Here is a 19,407-nt window from a genome sequence, read left to right as displayed (position 1 = left end):
AAAAAGAGATAAAAAGCCATAGAATAGTATGTCGAAAAAAGAGATAAAAAAGCCCTAGTATACTAAGTCGAAAAGAGATAAAAAAGCCATAGTATAGTAAGTCGAAAAAAAGTGATAAAAAAGCCATAGTATAGTATGTCAAAAAAAGTGATATAAAAGCCATAGTATAGTATGTTGGATAAAGTGATAAAAAAGCCATAGTATAGTATGTTGGATAAAGTGATAAAAAAGCCATAGTATGTCAAAAAAAGCCATAGTATAGTAAGTCGAAAATTTTTATAAAAAAGCCATAGTATAGTATGTCGAATGAAGTGATAAAAAAGCCATAGTATAGTATGTCGAAATAAGCCATAGTATAGTATGTCGAGAAATGTAATGAAAAAGCCATAGTATAGTATGTCGAATAAAGTGATGAAAAAGCCATAGTATAGTATGTCGAAAAAAGCCATAGTATGTCGAAAAACGTGATAAAAAAGCCATAGTATAGTATGTCGAATAAAGTGATGAAAAAGCCATAGTATAGTATATCAAATAAAGCCATAGTATAGTATGTCGAGAAATGTGATGAAAAAGCCATAGTATAGTATGTCGAATAAAGTGATGAAAAAGCCATAGTATAGTGTGTCGAAAAAAGCCATAGTATAGTATGTCAAAAAAAGTGATAAAAAAGCCATAGTATAGTATGTCGAAATAAGCCATAGTATAGTATGTCGAGAAATGTGATGAAAAAGCCATAGTATAGTATGTCGAATAAAGTGATGAAAAAGCCATAGTATAGTATGTCGAAAAAAGCCATAGTATGTCGAAAAACGTGATAAAAAAGCCATAGTATAGTATGTCGAATAAATTGATAAAAAAGCCATAGTATAGTATATCAAATAAAGCCATAGTATAGTATGTCGAGAAATGTGATGAAAAAGCCATAGTATAGTATGTCGAATAAAGTGATGAAAAAGCCATAGTATAGTATGTCGAAAAAAGCCATAGTATAGTATGTCAAAAAAAGTGATAAAAAAGCCATAGTATAGTATGTCTATTAAAAAGTGATAAAAAAGCCATAGTATAGTATGTCGAAAAAAGAGACAAAAAGCCATAGAATAGTATGTCGAAAAAAGAGATAAAAAGCCATAGAATAGTATGTTGAAAAAAGAGATAAAAAAGCCCTAGTATACTAAGTCGAAAAGAGATAAAAAAGCCCTAGTATACTAAGTCGAAAAAAGAGATAAAAAAGCCATAGTATAGTAAGTCGAAAACAGTGATAAAAAAGCCATAGTATAGTATGTCGAAAAAAAGTGATAAAAAAGCCATAGTATAGTATGTCAAAAAAAGTGATAAAACAGTCGTTGTATAGTATGTCAAATAAATTGATATAAAAGCCATAGTATAGTATGTTGGATAAAGTGATAAAAAAGCCATAGTATAGTATGTCGAATAAAGTTATAAAATAGCCATAGTATAGTATGTCAAAAAAAGCCATGGTATAGTAAGTCAAAATTTTTTATAAAAGAGCCATAGTATAGTATGTCAAAAAAAGCCATAGTATAGTAAGTCAAAATGTTTTATAAAAAAGCCATAGTATAGTGTGTCGAATAAAGTGATAAAAAAGCCATAGTATAGTTTGTCGAAAAAAGCCATAGTATAGTATGTCGAATAAATTGATAAAAAAGCCATAGTATAGTATGTCAAATAAAGCCATAGTATAGTATGTCGAAAAAAAGAGATAAAAAGCCATAGAATAGTATGTCGAAAAAAGAGATAAAAAAGCCATAGTATAGTAAGTCGAAAAAAAGTGATAAAAAAAGCCATAGTATAGTATGTCAAAAAAAGTGATAAAAAAGCCGTAGTATAGTATGTCAAATAAATTGATATAAAAGCCATAGTATAGTATGTTGGATAAAGTGATAAAAAAGCCATAGTATAGTATGTTGGATAAAGTGATAAAAAAGCCATAGTATGTCAAAAAAAGCCATAGTATAGTAAGTCGAAATTTTTTATAAAAAAGCCATAGTATAGTATGTCGAATGAAGTGATAAAAAAGCCATAGTATAGTATGTCGAAATAAGCCATAGTATAGTATGTCGAAAAAAGTGATAAAAAGCCATAGTATAGCATGTTGAATAAATTGATAAAAAAGCCATAGTATAGTATGTCAAATAAAGCCATAGTATAGTATGTCGAGAAATGTGATGAAAAAGCCATAGTATAGTATGTCGAATAAAGTGATGAAAAAGCCATAGTATAGTATGTCGAAAAAAGCCATAGTATAGTATGTCTAACAAAGTGATAAAAAAGCCATAGTATAGTATGTCGAAAAAAGAGACAAAAAGCCATAGAATAGTATGTCGAAAAGAGATAAAAAAGCCCTAGTATACTAAGTCTAAAAAAGCCATAGTATAGTATGTCGAAAAAAGAGATAAAAAGCCATAGAATAGTATGTCAAAAAAAGAGATAAAAAAGCCCTAGTATACTAAGTCGAAAAGAGATAAAAAAGCCATAGTATAGTATGTCGAAATAAGCCATAGTATAGTATGTCGAAAAAAGTGATAAAAAGCCATAGTATAGCATGTTGAATAAATTGATAAAAAAGGCATAGTATAGTATGTCAAATAAAGCCATAGTATAGTATGTCGAGAAATGTGATGAAAAAGCCATAGTATAGTATGTCGAATAAAGTGATGAAAAAGCCATAGTATAGTATATAGTATAGTATGTCTAACAAAGTGATAAAAAAGCCATAGTATAGTATGTCTAACAAAGTGATAAAAAAGCCATAGTATAGTATGTCGAAAAAAGAGACAAAAACCCATAGAATAGTATGTCGAAAAGAGATAAAAAGCCATATAGTATGTGAAAAAGGATAAAAAGCCATAGTATGTCGAAAAAAGAGATAAAAAGCCATAGATATAGTCAAAAAAAAGATAAAAAAGCCATAGTATAGTATGTTAGTAAAAGAGATAAAAAAAAAGCCCTAGTATACTAAAGAGAAAAAAAGCCATAAAAAAGCCATAGTATAGTATGTCGAAAAAAAGAGATAAAAAGCCATAGAATAGTATGTCAAAAAAAGAGATAAAAAAGCCCTAGTATACTAAGTCGAAAAGAGATAAAAAAGCCATAGTATAGTAAGTCGAAAACAGTGATAAAAAAGCCATAGTATAGTATGTCGAAAAAAAGTGATAAAAAAGCCGTAGTATAGTATGTCAAATAAATTGATATAATAGCCATAGTATGTTGGATAAAGTTATAAAAAAGCCATAGTATAGTATGTTGGATAAAGTGATAAAAAAGCCATAGTATAGTATGTCAAAAAAAGCCATAGTATAGTAAGTCGAAAATTTTTATAAAAAAGCCATAGTATAGTATGTCGAATAAAGTGATGAAAAAGCCATAGTATAGAATATTGAATAAAGTGATAAAAAGCCATAGCATAGTATGTTGAATGAAGTGATAAAAAAGCCGTAGTATAGTATGTCAAATAAAAGTGATAAAAAAGCCATAGTATAGTATGTTGAATAAAGTGATAAAAAAGCCATAGTATAGTATGTCAAATAAAAGTGATAAAAAAGCCGTAGTATAGTATGTCAAATAAATTGATATAAAAGCCATAGTATAGTATGTTGGATAAAATGATAAAAAAGCCATAGTATAGTATGTCAAAAAAAGCCATAGTATAGTAAGTCAAAATTTTTTATAAAAAAGCCATAGTATAGTATGTCGAATAAATTGATAAAAAAGCCATAGTATAGTATGTCAAAAAAAGTGATAAAAAAGCCATAGTATAGTATGTTGAATAAAGTGATAAAAAAGCCATAGTATAGTATGTCAAATAAAAGTGATAAAAAAGCCGTAGTATAGTATGTCAAATAAATTGATATAAAAGCCATAGTATAGTATGTTGGATAAAATGATAAAAAAGCCATAGTATAGTATGTCAAAAAAAGCCATAGTATAGTAAGTCAAAATTTTTTATAAAAAAGCCATAGTATAGTATGTCAAATAAAGTGATAAAAAAGCCATAGTATAGTATGTCGAAAAAAGCCATAGTATAGTATGTCGAAAAAAGTGATAAAAAGCCATAGTATAGTATGTCAAATAAATTGATAAAAAAGCCATAGTATGTCACATAAAGCCATATTATAGTATGTCGAGAAATGTGATGAAAAAGCCATAGTATAGTATGTCGAATAAAGTGATGAAAAAGCCATAGTATAGTATGTCGAAAAAAGCCATAGTATGTCGAAAAACGTGATAAAAAAGCCATAGTATAGTATGTCGAAAAAAGTGATTAAAAAAGCCATAGTATAGTATGTCTAATAAAGTGATAAAAAAGCCATAGTATAGTATGTCGAAAAAAGAGACAAAAAGCTATAGAATAGTATGTCGAAAAAAGAGATAAAAAAGCCCTAGTATAGTAAGTCTAAAAAAGTCATAGTATAGTATGTCGAAAAAAGAGATAAAAAGCCATAGAATAGTATGTCGAAAAAAGACATAAAAAAAGCCCTAGTATACTAAGTCGAAAAAAGAGATAAAAAAGCCCTAGTATACTAAGTCGAAAAAAAGAGATAAAAAAGCCATAGTATAGTAAGTCGAAAACAGTGATAAAAAAGCCATAGTATAGTATGTCGAAAAAAGAGACAAAAAGCCATAGAATAGTATGTCGAAAAAAGAGATAAAAAAGCCCTAGTATAGTAAGTCTAAAAAAGCCATAGTATAGTATGTCGAAAAAAGAGATAAAAAGCCATAGAATAGTATGTCGAAAAAAGAGATAAAAAAGCCCTAGTATACTAAGTCGAAAAAAGAGATAAAAAAGCCATAGTATAGTAAGTCGAAAACAGTGATAAAAAAGCCATAGTATAGTATGTCGAAAAAAAGTGATAAAAAAGCCATAGTATTGTATGTCAAAAAAAGCCATAGTATAGTATGTCAAATAAATTGATATAAAAGCCATAGTATAGTATGTTGGATAAAGTGATAAAAAAGCCATAGTATATAGTATGTCGAAAAAAGCCATAGTATAGTATGTCGAAAAAAGTGATAAAAAGCCATAGTATAGTATGTTGAATAAATTGATAAAAAAGCCATAGTATAGTATGTCGAAAAAAGACATAATATAGTATGTCGAGAAAAGTGATAAAAAAGCCATAGAATAGTATGTTGAAAAAAGTGATAAAAAAGCCATAGTATAGTATGTCGAAAAAAGACATAATATAGTATGTCGAGAAAAGTGATAAAAAAGCCATAGTATAGTATGTCAAAAAAAGTGATAAAAAAGCCATAGTATATAGTATGTCGAAAAAAGCCATAGTATAGTATGTCGAAAAAAGTGATAAAAAGCCATAGTATAGTATGTTGAATAAATTGATAAAAAAGCCATAGTATAGTATGTCGAAAAAAGACATAATATAGTATGTCGAGAAAAGTGATAAAAAAGCCATAGTATAGTATGTCAAAAAAAGTGATAAAAAGCCATAGTATAGTATGTCAAAAAAAGTGATAAAAAAGCCATAGTATAGTATGTCAAAAAAAGTGATAAAAAAGCCATAGTATAGTATGTCGAATAAAGTGATAAAAAAGCCATAGTATAGTATGTCGAAAAAAGTGATAAAAAAGCCATAGAATAGTATGTTGAAAAAAGTGATTAAAAAAGCCATAGTATAGTATGTCAAATGAAGCCATAGTATAATATGTCGAAAACAGTGATAAGTAATCAGCCCGTTCCAAACAGGCAAATTTTCAACGGGCACTGCACTAGTATTGTTAAAATGTATGAAAAAAAGTCATGGTATAGTATGTCGTCAAAATGTCATAAAAAAAGCAGTAGTATAGTATGTCAAAAAGATTTATGTAAAAAGTCATAGTATGTCGTCAAAAGTATCAAAAAGTCATAGTATAGTCTATCGGAAACATTTATAAAAAAGTTATAGTATATCATCACTAGGGCTGCTCCCTCTTAGTCGATTAGTCGACTAATTGGTCTTAGTCAACTTAGATTTCTTTAGTCGATTAGTCATGTTTTATGCTTTTTTCATGCTGAATGACTTATTTCCAAGAAACGAACGAGCACGTCTCTGGTAAACACAAGAATTAAAAGGTTGACATTTTACCTAATAGATATCACCGTGAAACCTACTTTAATTACTTTCATTAAGGCAATTATTTGTTGTATTACATGTTTTCTGAAATGTTTAAATATGCAAAGGAGGCATTATCTTATTCAAAATATGCATCCTTTTGCGGAGAAACTCAGATTTACAGATCTGTTTATTAAATCAACTAATCGATTAGTTGATACAATTGAATGAGTGTTAGTCGACTAAGAATTACTTCAATGGAACACATCCCTAATCATCACAATGTCGTCAAAGTCATAGCGTGACAGGAAAATATCAAAAAAGACAGTGTATAGTATGTCGTCAAAGTCATAAAAATGTCATAAAAAGTCATAGTATGTCGTCAAAAAGTCCAAGTATAATGTGAAGTAAAAAAATGCCAAAACGTTATGTAAAAATGTCATAAAATGAATGAAACGAGAATTGTGTACTAACTGTTCAATAAAAGCACTCTTCACAAATGTGAAATTTAGTTTCAGTGTACTGATAATTACTGACTCATTGACCTCAATACTTTTCTTTTCTTCTGCTATCTTTACTCTGTAGTTTTGATATCTGCTTTCACCTGACAGTCAGACAGCAGCTCTTTGGTTATACAGATCAAAGTAGGGTGAGCACCAGGTCATTTCCCATGTTTACAAAGGTCACATCATGTCAATCAATAACCTGATTGATCACTTGAGGTGTGAAATATGTTACCGATTTTCTGAGGTGATAATTAAATTCTCCTGCTGCTGTAGTCCTTCAATAACTGCTTTACAGAAACAGAGATAGATGAGTAGAGAGGCATATTTTAATCAACAGTTAACATGACGTTTATCTAAAAACAGTGGTCAGAGCTAGGCTACTGGTCTCCCCGTTTCCAGAAACACACATATTTAAAAAAAATGTGAAAGTATTACCTTAATATATTATAGCTGTCTATCACAATTATTGATAGCACCTTCACCATTTCTTTCTGATTATAAGTCCATAGTTTTGCCATTATCAACGATGACGTTTCCTTTAATGACGACGTAACGGATCAACTCCTGATGTCCTCCCAGCTGGTAGATAAGATGTTCCCATCTGCAATAAAAGGAGAGGTTCTGTTTTACATACAAACACACAAGACAGGCAGTTATCAGCAATAAATACTTAAGGTGTGGTACTCATTTGTCAGAATAAAACATCTATGCAAGCTGATTAAGTCTAAAAGACATTATTACACAACAGTACCACTACTTACAGTTAAATCTTTATTTTAGTTAGACCTGGTCCTTTAGCATGGTATATTTAGGTTGTATATACATATAGCATTTTGGGAGGAACGACTTGGAAAACTGTCAACAGAACTTCCTATTAATTCACCATTCACTGTTTCTGCTTTTACTAAGAAAGTGTTCACCCTGAATGGCATAGTTCTTATGAGGTGTTCAATGTACAGTAGTTTGAAGTACTTAAAGCCCTCTATTGGACATTTTGTGAACTGCGTCTCATTCAAGCCTGGATTCTCATATAAGCAACAGCTGTTCAACAAATATTTCCCACAAAGGAGTCAGAGCTGTTGCAGATTTATGCAAAAGTAAATAATGTACATATGACAGCAATGCATTTTAAAAAGTCATAGTATGTCAAAATGATTAAAGAAGAATTCCGGCCGATTTTCAACACGTAGCTCTGTTTGTGGTCAGAGTGCTGTGAGTAGCGAGAAAAACGAAAATAATCGGTGTTTCCTACACCGTGTTATCCTCCTGCTACAGTTTTGCACCCAGGCGGCTGAAACAGGGCAGGTTTTAAACGTGCTTTTAGCCTCTTAACATGTCCGAGATGTCATTACAAGTGCTTACCCATGTGAACTTATTCCTTCTGAGTGAACACAGTGAAATTGACTGCAGTAGATGTGAAAGAAATGCATAAAAGTTGTGCTAATTCAGCCAGTGCACGTACTGTTTAGTTCCGGTGAAGTCCACACAAGTCGATTCAAAATGAAAAGTATTTGTTATGCAGAAAAATAGCCTTGTTGAGTGTTAATTATACGTTATATTATTGTATAATTATTATTACTCAACACTGGTTGAGGTGGTGCTAATTTTAACTGTTTTATAACAAATACTTTAAAAAGATAATCATGTTCTGTATGTTAAATGTTCAATCTGATATATAATAACTATTATAAAGTACAATATTTCCCTCTGAAATGTAGCGGTGGAAAAGTGTGAAGTAACATAAAATGGGAATACTAAAAAATTACCTTGCTCAAGTACAGTACTTGAGTAATTGTTATTTTTACCACTGGAACCTTGCTGGTCATCATTACTATCCATACCTTTGTTTTGATCATCGTCGCTGATTTATACACAAACTGTATCTATGATCGTCTCATAATAAATATATGATGCTAGACACTCCGAAACATTTCCGTGTGTGTTAATCTTGACGTGTGATTTACCGTGTGGTGTTGAGGACCAGCAGGTCTCCGTGTTTGTTGACCTCCAGGGAGCCATGTGTGTGGGAGCACCCCAGGGCGTAGGCTGCGTTGATGGTGGCCGCAGCCAAAGCCTCAGGCATGGACATCCTCATGTTGACACAGGCCAGGTGCATGACTATTGGCTGAGGACGGAGACAAGACAGAGAGGAAAACGCCAATAAACAGGACAGAGACAAATGATCAGTTGCAACTATCATACAGCACTTGTGTTGTTCTCACCATGGAGCAGCAGTAGGCGTTGGGGTTAAAGTCGCTGCCGAGGGCGACAACAACTCCAGCTTCCAACATATCTCTGGCCCGAGGCTGAGGCAGCCTGAACACACGCAAATTATTAGACAACTCACAGCTATGAGGGGTGTGTGAGTATTTCTGTGTGTTACAAAGTGGTGGAGGAAGTATTCAGATCTATCAAAAATAGTTGCCAATTATTGTTCTAATCGATTAATCTACTAATCGTTTCAGCTCTTCCTGTATAAACTACTGTTTGGTAGTTAAATTAAACAAAGCATCATCAGTGTTTCCTTTAGGATTTTTGTTAGCAGTGGGGGCAGGTCCAAAATACAAACGTTCTCCAACATGAACTCTAACTATGCGGCCCTATTTCTGATACCGTGGGGGGCAGAAATGTTGCCGTGGGGAGCCGCCACGGTCAAATCAACAGAGAGGAAACACTGCATCATATTTAATAAGCTCTCTGTATGTTGTGTAACATTTTGGAAAATAACTAAAGTTCTTAAATAAATGTGGTGGAGTAAAAAAAATATTTCTCTCTGTAATGGAGTCAAAGTTGAAAGTGGCATGAAAACAAAATACTCAAATAAAGTACAAGTACCTAAGTACAGTACTTCAGTAAATGTACTTAGTTACATTCCACCACTGGTGTTACAGTACCGTAGGATGTAAGCTGTAGTTGGTAAAAGGACGGCAGCGGTTCTTGCTGTTGCCATGGCAGCAATCCCCTCGTCTGTGACCTCTTCCAGGTGACTGATGGCCAAGGCTCCGAGCTCTGCACCCAACTGACACACAACTACACACTCAGGTTAACACGATTATTATTCGATAAATTGATTAACGGTCGATTAATTGATCAGTTTATAAACAAAATATTAATCAGCAATTCGGTAACACTTTACTTGAAGGTATCTACATAAGAGTAACATGACAGTCATGAACACATGACACTCATGAACGTGTCATAAACATGAACAAGTCATAAACGTTTATGACATAACACTTCTTTTAGTAAGTGTCATTCGGTTTTTGTCATGACAAGTTATGCTAACAGTTAGAGTTCATGTGTTATGACAGTGTCATGTGTTCACAACTGTGTCATGTCATTCTTATGTAGGTACCTTCAAGTGAAGTGTTAATCCAACTTTTAGGCCATTTTGAGGTTGTAACATGCGGTGCAGTTGAACTGTATTGCATTACACTGACAGGTGATTTTAGAATGTAGTCTACCCTTAGTGATATAAATGGAGTGCATAACATATGAGAAACACAATGTGTCAAAGGCCCATTTGGGAGTTCTTCTGCTCTCTAAAAAACCCTGCAACTTTAGGAATAAGTGATACCTGAGCAGAGTTCATGGGGTGAAGCTCATCTCCGTGGAAGTTGATGTTGAGGCCCATGTCTTTGCCGGCCTGCAGGATGGAACGAGTAGAGCTGAGGTCAAACACTCCCTGCTCACAGAACACGTCGATGTTGTCGACTCTCAGAGTCCCAGCAGACATCTGTTCCTTCAGTCGTGGCAGCTGAACCTGCAGGATGTCCTTTGTTGTTTCTGCAACTGTCTTCCCTCTAAATGAAAGAACAGAGAAGATTGGTTAGATTTTCCCTTTTAGAATGTGATGTGAAATAAGCACTCTTGTATAAAGTACTTAAAAGCAATACTTGAGTAAAAGTACAAGTATCTTACCAGAAAATGACTTTGGTAGAAGTTAAAGTTACCTTTTAGAATATCACTTGAGTAACAGTCTTAAAGTATCTGATATTTACAGTACTTAAGTATCAAAAGTAATATTCTGATATTAAATGTACTTAACTGTTAGAAATTAAAGTAAAAAAAACTTTGATTATGAACTTTGTTGCTTATTTACAGAAAAGCATAACATTCGGGGTTTCACACTTTCTTTACATCAAATTCAAAGTGTGACATTAACAAAGAGAAAAACGTAAACACAAATTACATTTTTTGTGAGGAAGAATCTTTCACTCCAACGTACAAAAACACGTATTGCAAGTAAGGAGTAACGAAGATGCTTAGGGGGGAAATGTATTAGTGATAGATCGGGCCGATATTTGCGTTTTTACGTATATCAGCATCGGTAGTAGTAATAGTTTTTTCCCGGCATTATTTACAGACATGCGTCCACAGGCAGCTCTGTGTTGCTGGAGACGCTGCAGTTCACGTGCAGACCATGCACTGCCCCTCCCCCACTAGCAGAGTGCTGGACCATGGCAGTCTTAAATTACAAATCAAGCACTTTATTTCAATGGCTACTTTTCAGGTTTAATGTTTTCTCACCTTATTTAAATGTGCTGACAAAGGACATTTTGTGACGACCTGATTATATCTGTCTTATATGTCAGCAAGCAATGCATCATCAAAGCTGTGTTGTAGATGTTGATGAAAGCCTTTTACCCTTGCACAGTTAACCATATGCAGCGCACCCATCCATATGATGCACATTGCACACATCATTTGGGTGATATGAATGTAAGATGATTGCAGAAGTGACACTGATGTGTTTTTGTTTATTATTTTTAAAGAAATGGCAGAGCAGATTCCGAAAACAAATCCAGTGTGGCAGGGTTTACATTTTTATGATGTAAATTGAGGGAGAAAAAGCAGTATCGGCTCAAGAAAATCGACAGCCCGTATCAGTCATTGGCTAAGGCTGATGAGAAAAAAAAAAAAAATCAAATCAGTATCGGCACTAAAAAAATCCATATTGGTCGATCCCAATATGGTAAAAGTATACATTTTATTTAGGAAAAATTCAAGAAATTTTAAAAGTAAAGTACCATTACAACACTGGAAATAAGAAAATGTTGAGGAAGGTCCATACTTGGGCACTGCGTGGGCTCCACAGTAGGTTGAGGAGATGTTGATGGGCAGGGTGCGCCTGGCCTCCTCGATCACCTCCAGCATCTTAAGCTCAGTCTGCAGATCCAGTCCGTACCCGCTCTTACACTCCACCAGGGTTGTACCTGCTCGCTGCATACGGACCAGCCTGCTGCTGAAGGAGGCCAGCAGCTCCGAGGACCTGGCAGCTCGGGTGTGCTCCACCGTGAAGTGGATCCCTCCACCGGCCCGGTGCACGTCCATGTAGGTGGCACCTGCCAGCTGCAAGAGTACCGTGCATTTTATAAAACAATGTAGCTCCATTTATAGAAGTAAGCAGCAAACTATCAAAATGCAATTTACCTTCATTGCAAATTCATGCACCCTGTCACCAGCCCAGACTGGATGGGTGTGGGCGTCAACCAACCCTGAAACAATAAGCTTTTTAAAATACTAAAATCTGAGTTCATGTAATTGTATAACCAGTCTAAAAATCCAGTGCCAAAAAACATAACTTGCATGTAAGCTTCTGCTGAACTGAGACTCACCAGGCAGGACACACATTCCTGAAGCATCAATCACGTTATCAAAGGACGCTTCTGGATACTGGGCTCCGATGATTTCTGCAGGCCCCACGGCTTTAATGAGCCCATCACTGGATGAAGAAATCGGTCACTTTAAAGCCCATCTTGGATCTGAACATACAACTATATCGTTGACAATGTACAGCTTAAACTAATGGCCACCCTACAGAGGAAAAACCTTTCTGTAAATACCCTCAGTCCAAACTATAAATTTTTGCCCAAGTAGAGGTAGCTTAATAGCACGACATAGAATAGAATTAGATTAAATGTCCAGAAACCAAACTTAAAATAGCTAGTGGTTATTAATGAATACATTATAAAAGTGATATTATTAATAGAAAAGTTTCCAAAGTTTTCAGCCGTCCAGTGTTTTCTTGGTGTCATGAGCCATTACAGCATGTAGGGGGCACCAGTATGCATATATTTCCCATTCCCTTTGGCTTTTACATGTAAAACCTGCTGATCAACTAGAGCTGTGCTGACATTAGTATGCAGGTACGAAGAGCAGCTACACAGTTAATAACTAATGCTATTTGTGTAACATTTCTTCACTAACTCATACAATATTTAACAACAGGTGCTCGCACATGCTTATAACATGGTATGACGTGATCTCAGATGCTTACCTCCCTATCACTAGGCTCCCGTTTTCAATCACAGAAAGATTTTGCATCCCATGTTTAGTCATGAACTTCTCTCCGTTGTTGCAGATCAGGACCACCTGTTTGGCATTCTTCACGAGGAGTTTATAATTTTTCGACATTTTGATTCATCCAAAGCAGAAACACTTCTTTTCAGAGTGACTGGCTTTCAACTAGTTTGGGAACAGGCAAATATTTGTTCAAGAGACTAGAGTTTAAAGTGCACAGTAAGGGGTGGTGCTTCTGCCACAGACAACCAGTATTCATTGAAGAGGAATTTACATATTCTGTTAGATACATATTGCCAATTCCAATGTGGCCTCTACACCCTTCCTACTATGGCTGCACGATCTTCCATCTTCGCCCACTTATCCTGGGTCGGGTCGCGGGGGGAACAGATCCAGCATGGGACCCCAAACTTCCCTTTCCTGAGCCACATTAAGCAGCTCTGACTGGGGGATCCCGAGGCGTTCCTAGGCCAGGGTTGAGATATAATCCCTCCACCTAGTCCTGGGTCTTCCCCGAGGCCTCCTCCCAGCTGGACGTGACTGGAACACCTCCCTAGGGAGGCGCCCAGGGGGCATCCTTACCAGATGCCCGAACCACCTCAACTGGCTCCTTTCGATGCAAAGGAGCAGCGGCTCTACTCCGAGCTCCTCACGGATGACTGAGCTTCTCACCCTATCTCTAAGGGAGACGCCAGCCACCCTCCTGAGGAAACCCATTTCGGCCGCTTGTACCCTGGATCTCGTTCTTTCGGTCATGACCCAGCCTTCATGACCATGGGTGAGGGTAGGAACGAAAATTGTCCGGTAGATTGAGAGCTTTGCCTTGTGGCTCAGCTCTCTTTTCGTCACAACGGTGCGATAGATTGAATGTAATACCGCACCCGCTGCGCCGATTCTCTGACCAATCTCCCGCTCCATTGTCCCCTCACTCGCAAACAAAACCCCAAGGTACTTGAACTCCTTCACTTGGGGTAAGGACTCATTCCCTACCTGGAGAAGGCATTCCATCGGTTTCCTGCTGAGAACCATGGCCTCAGATTTAGAGATGCTGATCCTCATCCCAGCTGCTTCACACTCGGCTGCGAACCGATCCAGTGAGTGCTGAAGGTCGCAGGCCGATGATGCCATCAGGACCACATCATCTGCAAAGAGCAGCGATGAGATTCCCAGCCCACCGAACCGCAACCCCGACTACGCCTCGATATCCTGTCCATAAATATCACAAACAGGATTGGTGACAAAGCGCAGCCCTGGCGGAGGCAAACCCTCACCTGAAACGAGTCCGACTTGCTGCCTAGAACCCGGACACAGCTCTCGCTTTGGTCATACAGAGATTGGATGGCCCTGAGACCCCCTCACCCCATATTCCCGCAGCAACTCCCACAGTATCTCCCGGGGGACCCGGTCATGAGCCTTTTCCAGATCCACAAAACACATTTAGACCGGACTGCACAATATTACCAAAAATCTAAATCATGATTAATTGCACATTTTACCTTGGTAACAATAAATAAATAATTAAATCACATTGTTCTATAATTATCTTTTCTGAAGCCAAAATGTTTCCAGACGACAGACACTGGTTCCTTTGGGCACAAGTTGCTCAGTTGACTCTGTGTTTGAGTTATCCTCCATTATGCTTTCCATGCGGCTGACTGGTCCCAAAGTCACGTGACTACACACGCGGTAGCATGTTTTTAAGGAGAAAGTAGGCCTATCAACAGGACTCAATTATCGTCATGGGAAAAATACGTCAATAGCTTCAGAATTCCGATGTTGATGCATTTTCGATTAATTGTCCAGACCTACTTCCTATGCATGGAGGGTGCGTGACATTGTCATCCCGAACCAACTAGCGGGGAGTGGAAGTGTTATAAAGTCCTCTAACAGGCTTACAGACCACACTCTTCTTAATTAAGTGCAGCTCCTCCTTTGTGCCTAGAGGAAACGCTACATATCTAATGTGCGGTTATTTCCAAAGACATTATTTGATAACACTTTTTTTTAATGCACACAACAGTTGCCGCCTGATATGAAACAATGGTTATGAACAGTTACGGCAGCGGGAGGGTGTATGGACTAGATTGGTTATCACATGCAAAAACCACAACAATCAGGTTTAAGAAAGGGTACAATAATCATTTATTGTGTCTGTATTACAAAGTCACAACATAAAATTGACCTTACATACAGTAAAAAAAAGAAAAAAAGAAATCAATTTCAAAACTGTTCAAAAACTCAAAGAAAAACCTAAAGCGCAGGCGTTCATTTGTTTCACATGGTGAAAACACAAACACACATCAACTCAACTACAAGGTACAATCACACAACAGGGCCAAGTCCTCTTCACCAACATCACTCCCTCATTTCTCCGTCTTCCTCCTCTTCTTCTACACCTCTGATGTACAAAACATTATTGCACCTGTGGGTATGAAACACACCTGTTAGCACACAGTGCTGTCATAACTGTCTGCAGGGGAAAAGACAGACACACAATAGATTAATCATGTAGTGCTCCTTTTGCTACCACCACTGATTTCTTTGAAAAATGACACGTTAATTATTAACACAAGTTAGCTGAGGTAGTTAGGAATCTTAACAATTGAGCCATAAAAAGAACTTTCTCTGTATCATTTGGCCATAAACTGCTTTTTTGCAGCCAGATTTCAGTGTACTGCTGTATTTTTCCTTAAAAAAACACAAGTATCTTACTTTAAATTACCTTGTTGAAAAGCAGCAAATGTACAATTAAGTAACTAACAAAGATTCTACTGAACTAGTTATGGAATAAAGATGAAAAGATCTTTTAGGTTGACAACAAACCTGACAAGCACTTCACCGAGATGACCCGCCAATGCTCCATCCACATACTCTTCTGTGTTTGCCAGCTGTCAGGAAAACATGTAAATATAAAAAAGGTCAAGATGCCACCCATAAGGGTGTATCTGCACTGTTAAGGAGGAATCATGTTCGCTGATCTGAATGGTACAGCTTGGTATAATAAAATCTCAATAAATCACAAAGAGAAAAAACTGTCCGCACAAGTTATACTGCAGAACATGAGATGCTGGCAACCCTGCAATGTATGTTAGGTCAGAAAAAATAAGCACGGTGCACTCTCACAGCCCATAAAAAGTATATGATAGTATATCTTTCTGAGATTGTAGAATCAACAACTGCACTTGTACAAAAAGTACAAAAGCACATTTGTCAAAGGAAAGCAAAGGAATTTCCCCAGTGTGGGATTAACAAAGTCTATCTTATCATAATTTGCTTGTTAAAGAAAATGATGTTCACTAGTTGCTGATCACATTAAGGACAAATGGAAGCGAAGCAGCTAGTAATGCTTAATTCATCCAACATTTTCTTTGTGATATGACTCTTGCGGCTTTACATGAGGAAATATGCAGGTGTGAAAAAGTCAAGATGGAATAATAAGTAAAATGTTTATCTAAATGTGAAATTTACAAAAAAGCAAACTCCTTTGTGTTTGATTTACCAGTGGATCAACAATGCTGCAACATCCCAACGTACTTAAGTAAAATTTTCTTTGTGCAAGCAAGGATGGCACATATCTGTGTTGATGAATAACATTTGTACTGGAACAAGACATGCTATACAATCAACTGTTCTCACCTGCATATTCATGTATCCATCCACAGACACCAGGTAGCCCTTGTACTCCATACCCCACTTCAGTTTCACCATCACCGGCTTGCCCGTCAGGCCGTTCAAGAATGGCTTTGGGTTCAAAGGTAAACTCTATGGAGAAAAAAAGGTGAGGCAGGTTATTATACACAGTTTACTATACCACCTTTTGGCTATATTACATAACTATACATGTATATTGTGACAGCATTGCCAACATTAACCTGGGTATTACGTATTATCGCAAATAATGTTATTCTCTAAATAGACAGCTCATGCCGAATTTAGTTTTAAAAATCTGCCAAATAATTTTGGCTTGGCATATCAGCATGTCAAATGAAAACATGAATCTAGTGATCTTTCCCGGATATGTGATTAATGTAATTAATAAATTCGGACGAGCACTCAGTCCTTATTTCAAATAACTCTGAAGCGGATGTGTTTAAATGTATGGCAGTAAACAAGATAACGTTAAACGGTAAAACAATTCTAAGACAATATTTACGTGTTGCTGCCAAAATGAAAAGCTGCTGCTGGTGTAGCCTGTATCGTACAACATTGCAGCCAACCCCAGCCGAAATGCTTCACGAGAACACACATTATTGCCCTTCTTTGTTCATACGGTTTTCAGCCAACAGTAACGTTAAGTCAACGAGGCTGCGTACAGCCAGGAAACCTAAACAACGATGTCTTTACGGGAGAAAATTTAGCGTTTAGGTTGAGCAGGTTCTGCAATGTATAAAACGTACTGCTTGCTGAATTAGAAGATTTTAGAATGGAGTTTGGTGGGCCTTTTTTCTCCACAAAAAATGGGCCAAACTCAAACAGGCGGCTTTCGTTCACTTGTAAATTAAGTTACGCCGCCAAATAAACGGAGACATCAACCGTAGTACTATTTAAGTAACTAAATACTACAATTTACGCTGCTTGTGAGCGTAAAGGTGAGATTCATTCATTCACTTCAAAATCATGAATGAGAAGCGAGATTAGCTAATGCTAACTAGCAAATAGGCTACTTTCTTTGAGCAGTGATAGCGCAGACAATCCCACTGAACATCTAATGAGTTGATGGTAAACATTAGTACAATGTACTCACCATTTCTGTTCTACTCAACGCTGTGTGGGAATTAATAAATTCGGTATGTTTTCGTCACAAGAACGTTCGTACTTCGCAAAGCAGCACACGCTTTACCGCCGAACAGGAAGTACAATACTTTGACCTGTGAGGGGTCTTCATGTTTTTCCCTACTGCCACCTGGTGGTGAGAGGTTTACACTGCAACATACCGCTCCAGTCCCCCTTTACCAGAAGATGGGTTTTGCATATTAATACTTCAGGAAAAGGTAACTAAATACAATTTGAGTTACTTTTACAATGCATTATTTCAAATATCCTGCTTTACTCCTACTCCACTACATTTCAGAGGCAAATATTTTACTTTCTACTCCACTATATTTGTCTTTTTTCTTGACAGCTCTTGTTAATAGTCACTCTACAGATTAAAATTGAACATAAAAATGTATATGATTGTTAAAGATAAAGTCATGGTTCCCAACCGTTTTGGATTGTGTGACCATCTAGGACCCCTTGCCATATTTAGATGATGAGTTACCATTTACACCAGACATATGTTTTTGTTTTTTTTCCTAAAAACTGCTGCTTCTGCCAACTACTCACATTTAAACAATTGAAAAAGTTTAAAGAGGTAAATTATAATTTATTTTTTGCATCTAACATGACATAATGTAAATGAATGATAGGAAAACTACAAGTTTTATTGTTTTTGTTCATTTTTAAGTCAATATTTTTATCATGAACTGTGGTAAATGTAAAATATTTAAATAAATTGTAGCCTTCTTCTTGTCTCTGGCTCTAAAACCTAAAACTATTCAGTTTACAATCAAATAAAAAAGCCAATCCTCACAATTTATTTTCTGTTAAATAACTAATTTAATATTTGAATAATCATTTTATAGGCGTAACAAGTTAAAGTGAGTTTAAAGTGACCTTATATTAGGCTTACTTTATGAGGTGTGTTATTCCCTCTTGCATCATAATAATATGCTTGAACGGACATTCTTTAAAATGTGTCATATGATACCTGTAAGGTTGAGTCCAAAGCAAATTAAGTCATATTTTTCTTCTGAACTATATCCAGCATCACTGTCAGTCTCTCTATCTGCCCAGAGTTGAACAATACTGTATGTGTTACACTGTAACATCATGCTCTATAGAATATTTCACTGCAAAATTAACTTGGCCAAAGGACTAGTCAGTAATTATAAAACTCTGACCTGTTTAGGAGCAAAAAGTGAAATGACTGTCATATCTAGGTCACCTTGGCTCTCTGTTTGGGCAGCTATTTCTCTCCAGGCACAAACAGTCTGAAGATTTCACTCATTTTTCTGTGTATAAAGCATTCAACTGTTACTAAAGCATCCAACAAGTTCAAACCTGATACATTAAATAAAACCAACATCTGACTTCCTACAGTGAAGGGCTTGGTTCTGTCAAAAAATTCCTCTAAAATTGCACTAGAGCTTTCTTTGCATGTTTGAAATACTCATGTCCTTACATCATTTAGCCTACTTTTCTTCTCTCCTTTTGAGTTGGCCCCTGTGTAATTAACCAATCCGTCCGTCAGTTACCGTGTCAGTTATGGCATGATAACAATGTGTGTATGGTTGTATGTTAGGAGCAGGGGCAGGGCCAGAGAAGTGACACTGGCCACAAAACGACCACAAAGAGACAAAGAGTGTCCACAAAGAAACACAAAACAACCTCAAAGAGATTAAAAGATGAACACAAAAAGACAAAAGCATCCACAAAGGGTTGCAAACGACCACAAAGAGACAAAAAACGACTAAACAGAGACCCAAAAC

At 36.0% G+C, this 19,407-nt stretch overlaps 2 protein-coding genes across 2 annotated transcripts; both read right to left on the bottom strand.

Annotated features, from left to right (window-relative positions):
* Positions 1 to 6,904: 6,904 nt before the first annotated feature.
* amdhd1 (amidohydrolase domain containing 1) lies at positions 6,905 to 13,265 on the bottom strand. The gene is made up of 9 exons (XM_028570962.1): positions 12,855 to 13,265; positions 12,193 to 12,299; positions 12,008 to 12,072; positions 11,649 to 11,926; positions 10,152 to 10,377; positions 9,469 to 9,593; positions 8,797 to 8,890; positions 8,539 to 8,699; positions 6,905 to 7,175 (listed from the first exon to the last, which is right to left on the bottom strand). Exons 1-9 carry the CDS (start codon positions 12,989 to 12,991, stop codon positions 7,070 to 7,072), a joined length of 1,299 nt encoding a protein of 432 aa, XP_028426763.1. The 5' UTR covers positions 12,992 to 13,265; the 3' UTR covers positions 6,905 to 7,069.
* Positions 13,266 to 14,995: 1,730 nt separating this feature from the next.
* Positions 14,996 to 17,755, bottom strand: snrpf (small nuclear ribonucleoprotein polypeptide F). Its single transcript, XM_028570784.1, has 4 exons — positions 17,622 to 17,755; positions 16,514 to 16,639; positions 15,701 to 15,765; positions 14,996 to 15,299 (listed from the first exon to the last, which is right to left on the bottom strand). Exons 1-4 carry the CDS (start codon positions 17,622 to 17,624, stop codon positions 15,233 to 15,235), a joined length of 261 nt encoding a protein of 86 aa, XP_028426585.1. The 5' UTR covers positions 17,625 to 17,755; the 3' UTR covers positions 14,996 to 15,232.
* Between the last annotated feature and the right edge of the window lie 1,652 nt (positions 17,756 to 19,407).

The sequence above is a fragment of the Perca flavescens genome, chromosome 23 (assembly GCF_004354835.1).
Source record: "Perca flavescens isolate YP-PL-M2 chromosome 23, PFLA_1.0, whole genome shotgun sequence".
In the NCBI taxonomy this organism is placed as follows: domain Eukaryota; kingdom Metazoa; phylum Chordata; class Actinopteri; order Perciformes; family Percidae; genus Perca; species Perca flavescens.
The sequence above is the reverse complement of the archived record's forward strand: the minus strand, read 5'-3'. Positions and strand labels throughout refer to the sequence as shown.